This window comes from Chrysemys picta, chromosome 4 (assembly GCF_011386835.1).
Source record: "Chrysemys picta bellii isolate R12L10 chromosome 4, ASM1138683v2, whole genome shotgun sequence".
Lineage (NCBI taxonomy): Eukaryota > Metazoa > Chordata > Testudines > Emydidae > Chrysemys > Chrysemys picta.
In genome coordinates, this window is record NC_088794.1 from 122,604,643 (window position 1) to 122,623,103 (window position 18,461).

Here is an 18,461-nt window from a genome sequence, read left to right on the forward strand (position 1 = left end):
ATCTCTCTTGAGGCACCACAGTTTCTCTTTTAACCCAACTGTGTGGTGCATCCTGGGAGTCATGTGACTGTGGCTGCATCATGGGAGATGTAGTCCAGTTGATAAGGAAAAATGAAAGCATGAGGCACCCAAAATACAACTCCCAGAACGAAATGCAGCAGCACAGGCAGATGCAGTTGTCCAAAAGACTCAAAATAAAGCATTTAGTTTCAATGAACATGTCAAAACAAATCATTTTTGCCATCTCAAAATCTAAATCTTTGGAACTTTTCTTTCAAAGTTTATGATATTTCAAATTTTTGTCCGGATTTGACACAAAAACAAATATTGAAATATTAGAATTTCTCACAGGACAGAAATTCTGCTTTTCTTTTAGCGCTAGTCTTTGGTTTTGAGTGTAGCTCATGATTCAGTAGGTGGCACTTTGGTTGACTTCTGGGTCAAAACAATACTCCATCAGCAAAGGGCTTCATTACCATAATACTGAGCCACTAGTCAACCAAAGTGCCACCTACCGTTTCATGCAGTACTGAGGAGTTGCAGTACCTGCGTTACTTCTTGCAATATCAAGGAGTTTTTTGGAGTCTATAATTCAAGTAGTGAGCCAAAACCTACTTAGTCTGTGAAATCTAAGAGGATCACAGAACAAAATAATATGATGACTCCAGGCAGTATATCTGTGTCATGATCAGAAATAAAAATATCTTTACTGTAAGTACATACCAAAAAAAAATGACATGAAGGATTTATCATACCATCAGAATCCCAAAACATCCACTGGCTGGATCCTTCCCAATGTCAAAGATCCTTTTGCCATCACCAATCTGATGGCTGGCTCCTCCCAGAGGAATTCTTCCTGATACCTATTCAAGGATGCCTCCCCTCTTCACTTTCTCATTCCAGAAACCCACTTTGACTTCTTTGCTTAGGCTGGCTCCACTGCTCTTTATCTAGCTCGGTAAGTATGCCATAGCCATCACTGTACACAATCATGGCTTTTACGACCATAATTATGCTGATGATTCACAAATCTACCCCTCTATTGATAAGTTATCTCCATCATCCAATGTAGTATCTTGGTCTTCTTTCTGACATCTCTTTGTGGATGTCCACTTGGCATCTTAAGCTCAGCATAACCAAAACTGAGCACTTGACCTTTCCTCACAAGTCCTTCCCTATGCTCCCACTCTCTATCACCATGGTCAACGCTATCATCACCCCAGTCTTTCAGGCCCACAACCTAGGTGTCATTTTTCACTTGGTCTTCTCATTGCACCCACACATTCAAGCCATTTATAAATCTTGCCTCTTTTTCTTAGACAACATCTCTGAAATCAAACCTTTCCTCTGACTACAAACTGAAAACTCACATCCTTTTATCATCATTTCATGCCTTCCCTATTACAACTTTTCTTCAGTCCTCCAATCTATTTAGAACACTGCTGCTGAAATAATCTTTGAGGTTTGTCACTCTGACCAAATCAACCTCCTCTTTAAGTTTCCTCCACTGGCTACTCATTCAGCTCCACATCAAACACAAGCCTCTTGTTTTAAACTTTAAGGACATTCATAACTTAATCCCATTGTAGCTATCTGATTTAGTTACCAATAGTGATCCACCAGCATTCCCAGACTTTGTCTCCCAAAAGTTAGCTTCTCCATTAAATATCTCCATGCTTACTCCCATGACAGTTATCTATAATTATGATTTAAGTTTGTATACTATAACATCAGAAGGCAATCTGTCTTATTTGAATCACTGACACTCATTACAGATAACACACAGTGAGGCTACCTGCCTCATTGTAAAGTGACTATTCACAGTCAGCAGGAGAGGCACATTCAGAAAATATGTAAAGTTCTTTTGTAAAGCAAACTTAAGCATACAACTCAGAGCAACATGTTGATTTATGTTTTGAGCATCCATTGCTCTCAAATACTTGTGAAGAAACACTTATATAACTTCATGAACAATTTTACATCTTCTGTAGATCCAACAAGGAGAGGTTATTTAACAGCAGTCACTATAGTTCTTGGAGAATACTGACTCTACATGTTCATGCTGTGGACAGGGGCAGCTCTAGGCACCAGCAAAGCAAGCACATGCTTGAGACAGCCCATTTGCAGGGGCAGCAGGGATCCAGCATGGGAGCTGAGAACCAACTGGGGGCCCTGGGAACTGTAGTTCCTTGGTTAGCTCCCTGCCGATAGAGCCAGTCCTGGAGCAGGGAAAGAACTACATTTCCCAGCATTCCCTAGGCCACTACCAACAGGAAAGAGGGGGAGGGAGTGAGGAAGCTGAGACCTCATGCTGCAGCCTGCTTTGAATGGAGAGCTGCACTGTGAGTGGGGATTCTATGTTTTAACATTCAAAAGATAGGACACTCCACAGGGAGGGAGGGTAGCCCCACCCTGCCCCCATCCACTCCCTCCGACTGCCCCCCACAGAAACCCCAACCCATCCAACCCCCCTGTTCCCTGATCACCCCCTCCTGGGACCCCTGCCCCAACTGCCCCCCAGGACCCCACCCCCTCTAAGCCCCACTGGTCCTTGTCCCCTGATTGCCCCCTCCCGGGACCCCACCCCCTATCTAAGCCTCCCTTCTCCTTGTCCCCAACTGTCCCCTCCTGAGACCCCTCCAACTTCCCCCTAGGACCGCACCCCCTACCTGTCCCCTGACAAACCCCTGGGACTCCCATGCCTATCCAACTGCTGCCTATCCCCTGACTGTCCCCCCGAACCCCTGACCCATCTAACCCCCCCTTCTCCCTGTCCCTTGACTGCCCCCCGGAACTCCCTTCCCCTTCTCCAACCCTCCAGCCCCCTTACCGTGCCACTCAGACCAGCGTGCTGGCTTCGCACAGCGCCAGACACGCTGCTGCATACATGCTGCCGTGCTCCCCTGCGGAGCCACAGGCCCCCCCCAGCACCTGCCTTCCAGATTTGAACACCTCAAAATTCAGGAGTGCTCAAGCTCAGTTTGGGCAGCTGTTACTTCAATTCTCCCAAATCAAATATACTGATCCACTGTAACTTGCTGTAGAAAAAGTAGGATAAAATTGAGCAAGAAATGCTTCCCAGTGGTTATTAGGACTGGAATTGCTATTTTCAACAGCCATTGCCTTTTGTTGCTTGTTTGTTTAAAAGGAAGACAGAGATATTGCATGGCAAATTCCCCATAGAAAGAAAGAGTAGAACAAAATAATAATAAAGGCACCTCAACTTTTCCTCATTTATTATGCATCCAGATATCCTCCAATCACACAAGCTGAAAATTGTTCCACTTTACTGCAGTTCTGTAACCATATGGGAACCAATCCTGTCTGTGTTCTGTGCACACCCAAAATTCCTGCTGAATGACCCGCCCTGGGAGCGAGTTACCAGTGACCCAGGGATGTGGCGGAAGGAGGGTGCAGGGCGGGGGAGGGGGAGAGAGCCCAGGCCTGGGGTGGCAGGAGGTGTGTGTGTGGGACAATGGTGGGGGGGTAGGGGAAGCCCAGGGCTGGGGCGGCAGGGGGGTGCGGGTGGGTGGGGGAGAGCCCAGGGTTGGGGCGGCAGGTGGGTGCGGCGAGGAGCCCAGGGCTGGGACGGGGGACAGCCAAAATTTTTTTTGCTTGGGGCAGCAAAAAACCTGGAACCAGCCCTGGCTGTGGAGATGTGCTGTCACCACTGCCCAGCTTTGGAAACTTCTGTGCCCACTGAACAGTGCATGAACAACCCACAGCAGACCCTTAACTCCCTACTCCAGGGCTTGCTCCTCACTTTGCTTTCTGTTTAAAGATAGAAGAAAGCAGATAAAAAACAACATTATTTGGTCTCCCCCCCCCCCCCCCCGCAAGGTTTCTGAAGCCACCATAAAAGGCCCAGGAATGTATGAAAAAGAATGTATTGGAAAAAATTATAGCTACAAGATATATAAAACGTAAGCTATTAATAAAAAGTGACTGTTGTGGCTTGGAGTGGTCCCTCCCTGTCAGTGTCAGAGGGAGACCACTTCGACTCACTACGCCACCTAGCACCTGAGAGCTGATCAACAGGGGATTAGCAAAGTAAGTCAGTAAAGAGTCTAGGGTGCTGGCCCCCCATGACAGGACAATTGGCAGCCTTTAGCCCAGCCCCCTGGCTGGGGTGGACAACCACCACAATCAGTCTCAGGCCCTCTGGGCCGGGCAGAGCAATAACAGTCTGGCTGGAGCAGGCAGCAAGCAGGTCAGGCTCCGCCCTCAAAGCAGCGCAGAGCAATAGTACACAGTCAGGCTCAAGACCTCTCAGAGGGCCGAGAAAAAGAAGTCTATGGCCCACCTCCTTGGCTGGGCAGACAGCAAACAACTGCAGGCCATTCGGCCTATGGTGGGTGGGCTGCCAACCCAGGGTGGGGTTGGCAGCAGTGGGTAGGGGGACCCAGGCCCACCCTAGGGCCCAGGGCCCTAACAGTGGCAGGAAATCCTGCCACTGGGTCAGCGGGGATCCTGCCAAAACATGCTGACCATGGTTTCAGCAACACAACTAGACTATTGTCTGGTTTCCCTGGGTTACTTCCTACCCATACCTGTTCATAGGGCTTAATCACTCATGGGCACTCAGGCTCCTTGGGATACTCCGCCACTGGCAGTTCCAGCAGCTCCTCAGGGTATTTGCCTGGCAGCAGCTCTTCCTGGTATTACTTCAGAAGTAAGGGTTGATAGAGCTCAGTCGCTGGTTCAGGGGCCAGCAACAAGGCAGCAACATCTGACTCCTTCCCTGGCTCTCCCTCAACTGAGCTGGAGGCTCTGCCTCTTATACTTCTTGTTCAGCCTGGCTCTGCCCACCCCGGGGCGGGGAGTCCTCCCTGTCAGAGTCAGAGGGAGGCCACTCTGCCTTGCTACAGTGTCTTAGTGCAAAACAGTTTAGAGATGGTTGGAAATTTGAACCAGAATTTGGTGAATCAGACTCAGTAATGGAACAATCCTACCCAGAGCACAGTCTCCTATCTATTTGTCAGACTCTGACACAAACAACTCCAATGAATGGTTTACAGTTGATGAATGATAACGTGGTCCATTATCAGTGACTAGATGAAACCAAAGGAATCAAGCAGGAGGATCAGCAAGATGAAACTCCAGAACCCAATGACCTAGAGAAGGATGAGCTGGATCTGGATTCTGAGAGACTCCTTGGGACCATTAAAGAAAAGCAGCCATACAGACTGGCGTGTAGGTACAATATGTACCATAAACAAAGCATCACAAAATAAATGGACAGCTGCACTCTGAATTAGCTGAAGTTTCCAAATCATCTTCAAGTAATGCTTCAAGTATAACATACATAAGTGAGGCTATATGGAGGTGACAACGGTATGGGTTTGTCAAGTCAGTTGACAGTCACTTGCAAAAGAAAAAAATAACCTCCTCGTAAAATGAATATTTACAAAAACTGATTGCTGCTATCTTGGCATCTAGAACAAGCTGAAGAGCCAACATGATCCCAAATTTGTGAACACTAGGTTTCAAGTTACATATTGACTCAAACATGGGCAATATTAATAAATGCCTTGTCCAAAGGTTATTAATAAACAATTGAATATGACTGGTCCCAAAACCAGTCCCTGAGGAATTCCACTAGTAACCACTCTCCAGTCTGATACCTCACCTTAGCCAGTTTCTTATCCACCTTACAATTCTAGTACCGATCCCCATCTTCTCTAAGTTAACAAATAATTTCCTATGTGGTACTATGTCAAATTCTTGACTGAAGTCCAAATATATTAGACGTACTGCATTTCCCTTATCTAAGAAATCAGTTATTTTTTCAAGAATGGAAATCAGGTAGTCTGGCATGATCTACCTTTGGTACATCCATGTTACATTACATCCCCTTTACCATTCATTTAATTATTCTTTCCTTAATAATTTGTTCTAAAGCCTTGCATACTACTGAGATAAGATAACCAGAATTGTAATTTCCCAGATCACTTCTTTTCCCTTTCTTGCCAGTGCTTTCTGTATTCCATGATGAAAGATATCCAATTCCCCTGATTTGAGCACATTAAGCTCTACGTTTTCCTTCCACCTTAGATGTGGTGATTTTCATTTCTAGCACTCATTTCCTTCAGCCGTATTGCCTTCATGCGCATGTTCCATGTTAGCATCCTTATTGATAACTGATGTCAAGTAAAAAGCAACAGAGGGTCCTGTGGCACCTTTAAGACTAACAGAAGTATTGGGAGCATAAGCTTTCGTGGGTAAGAACCTCACTTCTGAAGATGCATCTGAAGAAGTGAGGTTCTTACCCACGAAAGCTTATGCTCCCAATACTTCTGTTAGTCTTAAAGGTGCCACAGGACCCTCTGTTGCTTTTTACAGATTCAGACTAACACGGCTACCCCTTTGATACTTGAGGTCAAGTATTCATTTAGTTTTGGGACTATACCTAGATTACCTTTGAACTCCTTCGCATCCACCCGGCATAGCAGCCCAACCACACCCTTCGTTATTCTCTTTTTATTTATATAACTAAAAAACCTCAATATTTATTTTAATTTCCTTGGCAAGAGCTAATTCAGTTTGACTTGTAGCAAATTTCAATGACATTTTCTAACCTTCACAATGTAGCTTTCTTTGCAGATCAACCCCTTTTTCCATTTCCTACAGGGTCTCTGTTTACTTCTAATAACCTTTTTGACGTGGTTATTCATCTAACTTGGTTCACCACTTTCCTTACAAGTTTTTTCCTTTGCTGGGGATGCCAATTTCAGATAATTTTTGAATAACTGATTTGAAGAAATGTCATGCCTCCTACACATTTGAGTCCTTGAGTTGTTCAGTCCAGTTGACTTCTTTGATTAATTCCTTTAATTTCCCAAAGTCTGCTTTTTTAAAATCATTTCAGAAACCAACCCTAGAGGAAATCTCTAAAAGGTGTTTAGTGGCATTTAGGATGGCGAGTATCAGTGTCTCATTTGACAAAATTTGCACAGTATCATCATGACCTTCGTAATATGCATTTATCAAACCTCACAAAGCAGAGTCATCATTTGGTAGGAAGTGCAATATTAGTTGGTTTCCATATACTTCCTTAAAATTTTACAAAGTTTTGTTTAATATAGGGAGGAAGTTATATTTCTGCCTATTATTCTAATGTAATAACTATAATATTTTTCTTAATTCCCTCCACTTCCCTTCTCTTAATAGAAATACTTTCAGTTATGAAAAATAATGGGGAAAATTACTATTAATCCTGAAAAAATATTCAGATATAGCCCAGGTTCAAGACTTCAATGAGTTTTAACAATTTGAGAAGTATGAAGTATTATTCAGTTACTGAGTTTATTAGATTCCAAAAAGATGTGAAACTGGGTATGAAGTTTCTTAAAGGGCCAATTTTGAATTAAATTCCTAAATTAATACATTTACTTGTAAATTCTCCAAAAATTAGTTATTTATTCAAAGCGTATGTGCTGAATTTTGGGGAGGACATGCTATATTTTTCTTAGATAACAAAGAGGCTGATACCCTGCTTTAAGTAGAAAACTCAACTCAGTCTTAACTGTAGAGTCACTGGTAAAGCCAGAGAAAGAGAGATTCATTCTCAGAAGCAAAAAAATATGGTGACATTCAAGTCTTATATTTGGAAAGCACTATAAAATAATGACACACCAACTGATTTACCAGTAGGAATTTCATGGTGTAATCTAGCTGGGCAACAAAACCACTGCGGTATATACATTTAGTTTAAAGACTTGTGTGGCTGTAAAAAGTGTCTAAAATACAGAATCTGATCTTAATAATTTTCACTTGGTTCATCACATATTTAAATCTTACATTTCTATATTTGTTGCCACAACTTTATAACAGAAAATGAATCTTTCCAGTCTGCTTTTAGAGAAAACTCAATTTTTCATACCCATGGACAAAGTGTAATCTTATACTTTTCCCTGGAGCTCTCTCTCTTCTTTTAGAAGCTGCACTTTTTCGTTTTTCTTTGCATTGCTCTTTAAGCTGAGGTAGATCTTCTTTGTAAACCTTTATGAAAGAGAACACATACATATAAACAAATATGTTTTCAGGAAGAACAAGTATCTAAGAAATAAACCTATAGATCAGCTCAGTTTCAGAATGGCACATTGACATTACTGCAAACATTTGCAATGACTGTAGCCAACTGGGCATACAATTTGTTTTTAAATTACAAACAATACAGCATGATATGAAGTGTTGTGAATACATCCAGTCACTGAGTTTCTGTTGTCTTTGAATGTGTCAGCTACTGGCAATGGGCCAAATCCTAACATCCTTGCTCAATTTCTATTCAGTCCTTACTTGGATAAAACTCCCATTGACTTCAGCGCTTTTCTTGAGAAAGGACCAAGTAAACCCTTGGGAAATATTTCAGGATTTGTCCCTGTGCCATTAAAACTCAAGTCTTACCTGTCGACGGTATGTGATCTGAGTCTCTTGTTCAATTTCAGAGTCTAGCTCTGGAACATCAGATTGATCTGAATCTGATTCATCACTGTTAGAATCAACCAGACTTTCTGTGATCAAGAAAACCAAAACGTAGATGGAAACAATTAATTAAAATAGTACATGGTGCAGAAAAATACTGCAACACTTCTAGCTTATGCCTGACTCCTGATATTTACTACAACATGAGCTACTAAACCATGATAAGATCATCTGAAATTATCATCAGTTCTCTTAATACAACAGTACTTTCAAATTTGGACTGCTTGCTTTTTTCTTCCTTTTTGAGAGCTAGGCTTCACGTATTAAACTCACTTCACAGGCAGCGTGGTCCAGTGGACAGGGCACTCGACTGGAAGACCTGGATTCCATTCTTGGCTCTGTGAATGAGCTGCTAAGTGAACCTGGGCAAGATGTGTCTGTACCTTAGCTTCCCCTACTGATGACCTCTTGTGGTCCCTTCCAGCCCTACATTTCTCTGTTTCTATAATATGTATGCACAAAAGCAGGTTTTTGTAGATACGAGTTTATTCACCTTTGAATATTGGACCCACTGTATCATATTTACTTTTGGGAGCAGATTCCAGAGGCATGGGTCCTCCACTGACAATGTCTTGTTACCAGATATGTAAAGTTTAAATTCTGGAGCCAACAGTGAGAATGACCCAACAGATTTTAACTTCAATGGTGGTTCAGGAGCAGAAAGCCCCTTTCACATAAATGGATCTTAGATCATTGAGGGATCATAACAAAGAAAGTGAATTACACACAAATGTAGACATATACATACTACAGAGAACTGGTGATACGTGCCTGAGATTCTGAAACACATTGGTGAAGACTAATGTTACATTTGCAACTGTTCATGTCATTAGAGCCTTCCCCATATTATTAGATTCACTTCTGTCTTACTGCAAATGAGCTCTAATCAATTCACTCACATCCATTCTCATTTCCATGAGGTATTGTAAAAGCACAAAGATCTCAGTATCAGAGTGTCACAGGTGGGGGCTGCCCCATATTGCCGCCTGCGGGGTCAAATGTAGTATTGCAGGTGTCCCTTTCCTTAGTCCACAAGTTAGGGCCGCGTGTTTGGAACAGAGTGGCCTGTGCCATAAGCTTGGAGTTAAATAATAGCAAATTCAGAATCTGTCTGCACCTTTAAATAAACAAATGAAACCTCAAAGGCAAGCACTTAGTTGCAGTGCTAGAAGGCAAGACCCTGACCTGGCCCTGGGGTTCTGGGCTAGCACTGAAAATCTCATCTGTTCCAGTCTCACCCAGTTCTGACCCTGAGTATTAGCAAACAAGCCTTCTTAACTGGCCTGATGGCTCTTGATTGGTCAGTGTCCCCTCTTAGCCCTGCAAACCTCTGGAGGACTGTGCCTTGTTGATAGCCCAGCCTGAGCAAGGAAGTATCCAGGGTGATGCCTCCAGCAGGGGGGCAGGGAAGGCCTGACAGGCTCCACCAGATGGAGTTTGATCAAATGCACATTTAAGTCATCTGATTATTGGTGGCACTGCCAGAAAAGCATATAATTTGTCTTTCCTAACAGCTGTACGTACATACTGAATAGGATGGGTAATTAGTTGCAACCTTGTAGGGGCCTCAGTTGCGAGAATGTGAGGAAAAAGGAGGAAATATTCATCACTCCGTTTTTGGATTTCTCTGAGAAAGTAAACAATCAATAGAATCTAAAATTGCCATTAAAGCCAACAAAACCAACATGAATATTTTATTTCTGCCCACTGACAGAAAGAGCTAATCAGTCAGAAAATACTGCCTCCATACTAAAACCATACTCAAAATCACACTGCTAAGGCACAGGGAAATATATATGAGAAGGATGCATCTAGAATTGCTCAAAAAGCACATTTTCAGCCACAGAAAGCAAGAGACTATCAAGTAGCTTAAACTGAGCTCTCCTTTCATATCAAAATCATCTCACTAAATGTAATCATGCAGAATGGCATACATTTTGTGCATAGTTTTAATTAACAGTTTTATTGTATAAGCATTATTTGACAAGGTGGAACGATTTAAATCAAGGCAATTTAAATAATGGATTTTAATTGAGATCTGCTGATGAAAAGTGCTATGTAAGAGAGCACTATTATTATTAATTATTATTATTTAAATCTCCTGACTAAAAAAAAATATTAAATAAGTTGTGCATAGCCTCAATCTAATTTGAAAATTTGTGCTACTGCAATTTCAGATTAAAATTGAATGAACTAATATTAAATACTGATTTTTAAAAACTGATTTATTTCAGTGTCACTATTACTAAGGTATTTTATTTGAATTGGACAAATTTCTAGAGGAAAAAACAGTGTACTACAATTGTTTTGCCATGATACCCTTCCAAATAGCAACTTTTTCCTACCCACGATTACCTTTCAGTCTTAAGCATAAAGGCCTACATTTTCAAAAGTGAGTGCTGATTTTGGGTACCTCAACTTGTAGGCTTCTGTCTTGAGACACCTTAAAGAAGCCTAATTTTCATAATCACTGAACACTTACCCTTTGAAATTCAGGCAACCTTTGAAGGTCTCAAGCTGAGCACCCAGAAACGGAGTTGCCCCAAATCAGTAGTAATTTTTGAAAATTTAAAACAAAAACTCTTTAAAATTAAGATACTCTTATATTGACTTTAATGGGACTATTCATATATGTAATGATAAGCATGGGCATAAATGTTTGTGGGATTCAGACCATGAACTATAAAATATTTATTAGAAGATTAACTGACAGGTCTATGAGCCGTTGGGAGAGAGGGACAGAAAAAATTGTCCTCTGTATGTGCCCTGAGCAATAAGAAGTGGGAATGAGATCAGCTAGATCTAAAACTTTACTGAATATTCTCAAAAAACAATGTTACTAAACAATTACGAAATTCTAATTAAAAGAGTAAGTATAAAACATCCACTTTTTCAGCATACCACTACAAAATAAGAATGTATTAAAACAAGGCAATTTAAATAAAAGCCTGATATAATTAAAAGAATGATTTTTTGGAAATTCATTATTTGTATCAAGATCATACACTATATATAATACCATATTATATTTGTTTGCAAAATAATTAATTAAACATGCTTTTGGGAGAAAAAAGTTCTCGTCTCAAGACTACAACTCAATTCTCGACATGTCCCATTTAGCCTAGTTTATAGATATATAAAGAAACCCCTTGTAAAACTGTTAAATAAAAGTCATTGATATAGTGCATTAATGTTGACATAGATAAATAATGCTCCAATCCTGCAAGGACTTAGGCACATGTTTTACTTTATGGACTGTGAGTAAAGTTAAGCACATGTATCTTTGCAGGATTGAGGCTTAAATCTGATCTTTAACACTAATTATGCAAGTTAGAGATGGGATACTTGAAGGGCCCATAGCTTGCTTCTGTTCTAAACTGAGAGCCTTGATTGAGAAATCTCAAACACACGAATTAATGCTTTAGAATTTAAATAATTAAATCGATGCATGTTAAATCTTACTTCACTGATTACATACTCAATGAAAGCATATTATTACACATTTCCTCAAGTAACTAAAATAATTCATTTGCAAATACGGTGGCCAGCTTTCTAATTTGTGAAAACCGGACACTGAGCACTGGAATCTCCCCCACTTCCTGTTCGGCCTCTTCCCCAGAGGCCCTGCCACTTGCTCCACCTCTTCCTCTTGAGGCCCCAGCCCCTGCTCCTTTTTCTCCCCCCCGCCACTGTCACTCACTGCTCTCTCCACTGCCCTCCCCTTGCCAGCTAAGAGGGCTCAAGGGGTGACTGGGGCAGGACACCGGAGAAAGAGCCAGGCTCCGGGGGGTGACCGGGGTAGGGTGGGGAATGGAGAGCCAGGCTCCGGGGTGGAGAGGTGAGTGGGGCAGGACTGGGGAGGGAGAGCTACGCTCCAGGGGTGGAGAGGTGAGTGGGGCAGGGCGGGGAAGGAAGAGCCATGCCCCGGGGGTAGAGAGGTGAGTGGGGCAGGGCCAGTAAGGGAGAACTGCGCTTTGGGGGTGGGAGGGTAACCGGGGCTGGGCAGGGAAGGGAGAGCCACACTCTGGGGGTGGAGAGGTGAGTGGGGCAGGACAGGGCAGGGAGAGCCACTCTCGGCGCAGGATGGGAGAGCCGCTAATACCTCTCTCTGTTGGAGCCATTCCAGAGTGCTCCGCTGCTCCTCCAGATTCCAACAACAGCTGCTGCTTTTTCTCACCTCCCGGTGGTGGAGACTGGGTACTGCAGGTAATCGGGCTTTTAGTGTCCAGTCAGCAGTGCTGACTGGACACTGCCAGGCTCCCTTTTCGACTGGACTTTCCGATCGAAAAACGGACACCTTGCAACCCTATTACAACACTGGTATGTTTATAGTGGTGATGCTTAAAACTCTTCAATATTGTCTTTGCACTTACAGGACATGAGGAAAGTGATGAGTATATTTGCCAAATCTCTCTATACTTATAATAGGAAGTATCAACAAATATTGGGGTTATGTTATTAGCTACCTCAGGCAACTGCAAAATTTTATGGATGATCAGTGCATAAGGTTAAATAATTCTGAATATGTATAAATTATTTTGATACTTATATTAACCTTTTTCACTGTTTTTTTTAAACATAAAAGAATGTTATGCGCTCTCACCTTGGGGTGCTATGTGAATAGCATCCTTCAGCTTCCGTTCAGGAATGAATTTCCACTGGAAGACAGAATGATCAGCTCCACCAATAGAAACAACCCACTGATGATCATGTGACCATCTGACATTTGTCACATGAGCTGAATGCCCAAGATATTTTTTAAACTTCGCTCCTAGAACAAGGGCGGGGGGAAAAGGGGAATAAAGCATTTTCAGTGTATTCAGAATAAATCTTTCAAAAGCACAATGATTTAAAAACAGGGAACATTTCTATACAAGGTGTGAAAAAATAACCATTAAGCTTTAAGTAAAAAAAATATTCTGCTCACTAGATGCCACCAATCTGGATAACTAGAATTCCATTTGCTCTGCTTTGTAACAGGAAGATGGATCGATAAAGAGTCACAAAATTATGATACCATTCCCAGCCTCTAATCTGCCTAATTTTACTTTCATGCACCAGTTAATAACAGATGAAAAAGCAGAGGCAGAAAGGAAGGAGGGACATGCTAGGCTTTCATGAAGTTTACTACATTAGAATCACTTTCCCTGCCATCACAGGGTGGCATTTTAATTTTTATTTACACATATTTAATTGGGGTCCCCTCACTGGGCTATCTGAAAGCTTAGAGTGCCAGCTCCCACTTTTCCCATTGAAGAGCTTTGAGTGTTAAGCAATTCTTGCCAGGCATACTCATCACTACTATTACATCTGGTTAGCTCTGTTACCAAATCCTGCATAACAAACGCAAAATTCAGATATATGTCAAAAGGAAATTGGCTTCACAGAACTCATTGCAGGCATTCTCATTCTTTCTATTCAGCAGGTTCATTTGCTGTTTAATTAGTCATGCTCAAAACTGCTTAAAAGAAGGAGGAAGCTGGTTTCTTTTAGATTTTTCTGAAAATTCTTCTTAGGACAGGGTTTTTGGTTCATCTCACTTAGCCTTAAGGCTTTTGCTAGTTGCTATCAAAAAAAAAATCTGAAGGACTTCTTAAACTGTGTTTGCAAAAGGGAATAAGGCAAAATAGCATTAGATATTCATGCCATTGTTGAGTGGCACAAACTCATGGTAAAATTTTATTTCTATAATAGCACAAAGGTTATATGAACTTGCCTAATGTGTGTCTTCAAGCCCATTAGGTAGGTCACACTGTTAAAGCCAGGGCCATCCTGAGGGGGGCCCAGCACCTAGGACGGAAGTGACCAACCCGTCACTTCCGGGACCAACCACGCCGGCCAATCGCACTAGCCTGCAGAACCCCTCAAAGCGCAGGGCCAGAGCGGTTGCCCCAATTTGCTGTACCCAAGGGACGGCTCTGGTTATAGCTTGAATTAAAAAACATCAGAGAGTATGTGACCCTTAAAGAACTAGTTGATTGTAAAGTAAGTGCAGATTTACATGAGGATTCTGAGGATGTATCTAGGGCTCTAGGATCAGTTATCTGTTTCTCAAGTATCCCTAGATCATTAAGTTGTATTTCATGGATAAATTAAAGGACTCAAATCATACTACAGTATCTAAAAAATTCAAAAGTAGTAAAAAAATTTGATTCCTTTTGATACAGATTTCTTACATGATCGAACCATAGGTAAGGCTACCATTATGTCACCAAGGTCACGGAATCCATGACTTCCATAGACCTCCATGACATTTTCTGCCCCGGGACTGGAGCTCCCAGCCAGCCCTGCTCCCGCAACTCCCAGCCCCTGCCCTGGTGGGGGGACTCCTCACAACTGTCCAGCTGCGGCGGGCAACGGGGGGGACTCTCCACAGCTGCCCAGCCGCAGTGGGGGGACTGGCGGACCCTGCAGCTGTCCAGCCACAGCAGGGGCGGGGAACACCAGCAGTTGCCCAGCTGCAGTGGGGGGACTGGCGGACCCTGCAGCTGTCCTGCAGCTGTACAGCAGGGGCGGGGCACACCTGTGGCTGCCCAACTGCCGCGGGCAACTGGGCAACTCCCCACAGCTGCCCAGCCGCAGCCAGCAGCTGGGGAACCCTGAAGCTCCCAGCTGTCCAGGGGTGAGGGGACCCTGCAGCAGCCCAGCCCCCAGGCAGGGGGACCCCAGAGCTCCCACGCACCGCAGTGGTGTGGGACATGGGAGCCCCCAGCAGCAGTGGGTGGTGAACCCTCCTACCCCTTTTGTCAGGGATATTTTAAGTGAAAGTCTGGGACAGGTCATGGGCTTCCATGAAGTTTTGTTTATTGCCTGTGACCTGTCCATGACTTTTACTAAAAATATCCATGACAAAAACTTAGCCTTAACCATAGGACATTATTTCTCTGCTCTTTCAAAAGCTAGGATTCAGTCTAGTCCCCAGGCTAATCTTAAGTATTATGAAGACTCTACCTCCTCAAATGCTAAAGTGCATTTCAGGGGCTATGTCATATGATCATGGTATCACAGGTTTTAAGATACAACAAATCTTTGAGACTTATTTCAGAGTAGCAGCCGTGTTAGTCTGTATCCGCAAAAAGAAGAACAGGAGTACTTGTGGCACCTTAGAGACTAACAAATTTATTAGAGCATAAGCTTTCGTGGACTACAGCCCACTTCTTCGGAAGTTATGTTCCATTCTATATGCATCCGAAGAAGTGGGCTGTAGTCCACAAAAGCTTATGCTCTAATAAATTTGTTAGTCTCTAAGGTGCCACAAGTACTCCTGTTCTTCTTTGAGACTTAGAGCACTTTTCTTGCTCAACCTGGATGGTTTCTGGAATAGAGCTTTTTGAATAACTGTGAAGCAGCAACAACTCTTTTTTGTTAAACATCTGAGTTTGCAAAGACTTCCCTCTCCCCCTACAATACACACATACTCCTCATTTTGGGGACTTCATTTGAGAGTATGAGGTAGCTTGCGCTGAGTTTCAGCTTCAGAAATTTCATCTGAGATTTTCCCTTACCCTTAGTAGTAGGGCAGAACAAGAAGTAGAGCCAACCAAAAAAAGCTTTTCCACTCCCATTAAAATGTTTGAGATTTCAATTTTTTTCCCATTCCTGACCAGGACAAAGCTGAGTCTTTAGAAGTTTTTTGTTGAAAAACCCACCCACCCACGAATAATCAATGACCTACTGGTTAGAGTACTCACTAGGGATGTGACAGACCCATGTTCAACTCTCTGTTTTCCCTGATTCAGACCAGGGACTGGAACCTGTCTCTCCCACATCCCAGTTGAGTGCCCTAACTGGGAAAAATAGATAAATCATCTTTGCTGACTTCTGGCCCAAATCCCTTAGAGAGGGGTAAGGGCTGGAAGAGGGAGGGAGTATTATGAGGGAGACCACAGTTACAGTGCCTGGAGACATGTTCCCTGCATGTCTCCCTAATGAGAAAGTCAGCTACTTCCTCACCTTCTGTAGGAGCACTGGAAGAGAGGGAGAGGGAAGGGGAGGCCCATTTCACCTAAGGAAGGAGTTTTGAATTACACCTCTACCCCGATATAACGCTGTCCTCGGGAGCCAAAAAATCTTATCGCGTTATAGGTGAAACCGCGTTATATTGAACTTGCTTTGATCCAGCGGAGTGTGCAGCTCCGCCCCCCCGCCCCGGAGCACTGCTTTACCGCGTTATATCCAAATTCGTGTTCTCTCGGGTCGCGTTATATCGGGTAGAGGTGTATTTAACCTCATATTCCCTGATGCTTAGTCCTGGCTGAACAGGGGTCAGCTGCTCAGAATAAGGAATAGCAGGACCTGAAGCAGCTGGAAACAGATGACCTGACAGTATATACACAGCCATAGGAAAAGCTTGCACCTTTTTTAATATCTGAGGCATATTTGGCAGTGGAAGGCATTGGAAAACTGAGCCTTATATGAAAATTTTCTTTCTGGGAATGTCAATGTGTACAGTGTATGTCCCTCTTTCCCTTATGCTTGGAGGAAGATTAAACTGCTGGCTGTGGGCCAGAGTCTATGACTCAGGTTGAGGCTGCACCAACTTTGGCAAGACTGCCAACGTCCTTTTTGTCTTTAGGGGTGTATAGAATTGTTGTGTTTGCCAGCTACGAAACTTCTCCTTGACGGTAAACTCCCACTCTGCCTTAATCAAGTCCTCAGAAGTAGGTTGTAGAGGAACACAAAGCTCCTGATTTATGCTAGCTAGGAAATACTTCTCAGACACTCCCTGGATTTTATCAATGGGCCCTGCTCCTGGGGTTGATCCAGCAGCATCTCCAGGGCTGCTAGAACTTTTCTTAGCATGACAGTGAAGAGGTGAAGAGGGAACCTCTGCTGAGGCTCCTCGTCTAGGATCACACAATCACAATCAGACAGTTCCCCTTCGTCAAACAAGGTGGCAATATAGAGGAACTTCTAGGATTAGAACCAGAGAGAAGCCAAAGTCATGAACTTTCAATTTGCATAATTTAACTGGGACCTGGGGTGCTGTGGCACGCACCAGTAATCTCAGTTTCTTGGGAAGCTGAGGCTGGCAGATCGCTCAGGGGTTCTCGGCCACAGTGCACTATGCCAATTGGATGTCCAGTGCCACTGACAGCCTGGTCAGCAGTTGGTCGAAGAACTGTCTAGAACAACACGAATGATGTGTTGTGATTGGCGCGTGCTCTCTGTGTGGGCTGATGAACCGATTGATCAAGAATTTAACTGGGGCTTTTCTTCCTTTCACAAGGAACTGTCCCTCTATTGGCACTGCTTTTATGCTCAGAAGCCCCAGGACTTGTGCTCAGTAAATGGACACTACCTCTTTAAAGGTTTCTCTGGGTAAAATGGCTCCAAAATGGCTCTGGGGAAAATGTATCTGCCATCTAGGCTTCATCCTGGGGCAAGGGTGTTTCCTGTGAGGGCCTGGGCAGTCTGAAGGTCTACTGCCTCTGCACGTTTGGAGGCGAACACCTCTGGGAGTTCCTCCTGAAGGATGGTCCTAGCCCCTAACCCAGAGCCAATGATCCAGTCTGCCACTAAGCACTTGAAAAGGGGGAATGTCTACTTGGAATAAAAATGACCAATATCCACTAACCTAGATCTGCATATGAATGGAGTGAGACCACAGCAGACACTTCTGCAGCTCATGGGATCAGGTGTGCTGACACTGTGCTTCACTGAGTGCATGTGTGGGGGTGAATTCCTTCACTTTTTTAGAGCCCTCAGAGATTCTTTGCACAAAGGTCTTTTATTCTTGCTTTCCATAATTACACAATTTCATCCATAGCATGAAACATGACAGATCAGCAATCATGATAAAACAAACATAATTATAAAGGAATGCCCATAGTGCATTTGTTCTTCTACTAAAATTTCTAGAAACTGTGTACTACTGCCATATAAAACCTGTGGTGATATAAATCACTATCTTATCCAAAGTACACACAAAAACATGGATCATAAATTCTGTAAGTCACTATTACATGTTCATTTAA

At 43.1% G+C, this 18,461-nt stretch overlaps 1 protein-coding gene across 5 annotated transcripts in view; it reads right to left on the minus strand.

Moving 5' to 3' along the window:
- Nucleotides 1-18,461, minus strand: part of EML5 (EMAP like 5) — a 303,917-nt gene that overhangs the window by 174,511 nt on the left and 110,945 nt on the right. For all 5 annotated transcript variants that reach the window (XM_042858583.2, XM_042858582.2, XM_065593492.1 and 2 more), the window contains 3 exons: nucleotides 13,088-13,255; nucleotides 8,407-8,513; nucleotides 7,883-8,001 (listed from right to left, as the gene is read on the minus strand). In XM_042858583.2, coding sequence (XP_042714517.2) covers nucleotides 7,883-8,001; nucleotides 8,407-8,513; nucleotides 13,088-13,255 — 394 coding nt within the window. The remainder of the gene's footprint in view (nucleotides 1-7,882; nucleotides 8,002-8,406; nucleotides 8,514-13,087; nucleotides 13,256-18,461) is intronic.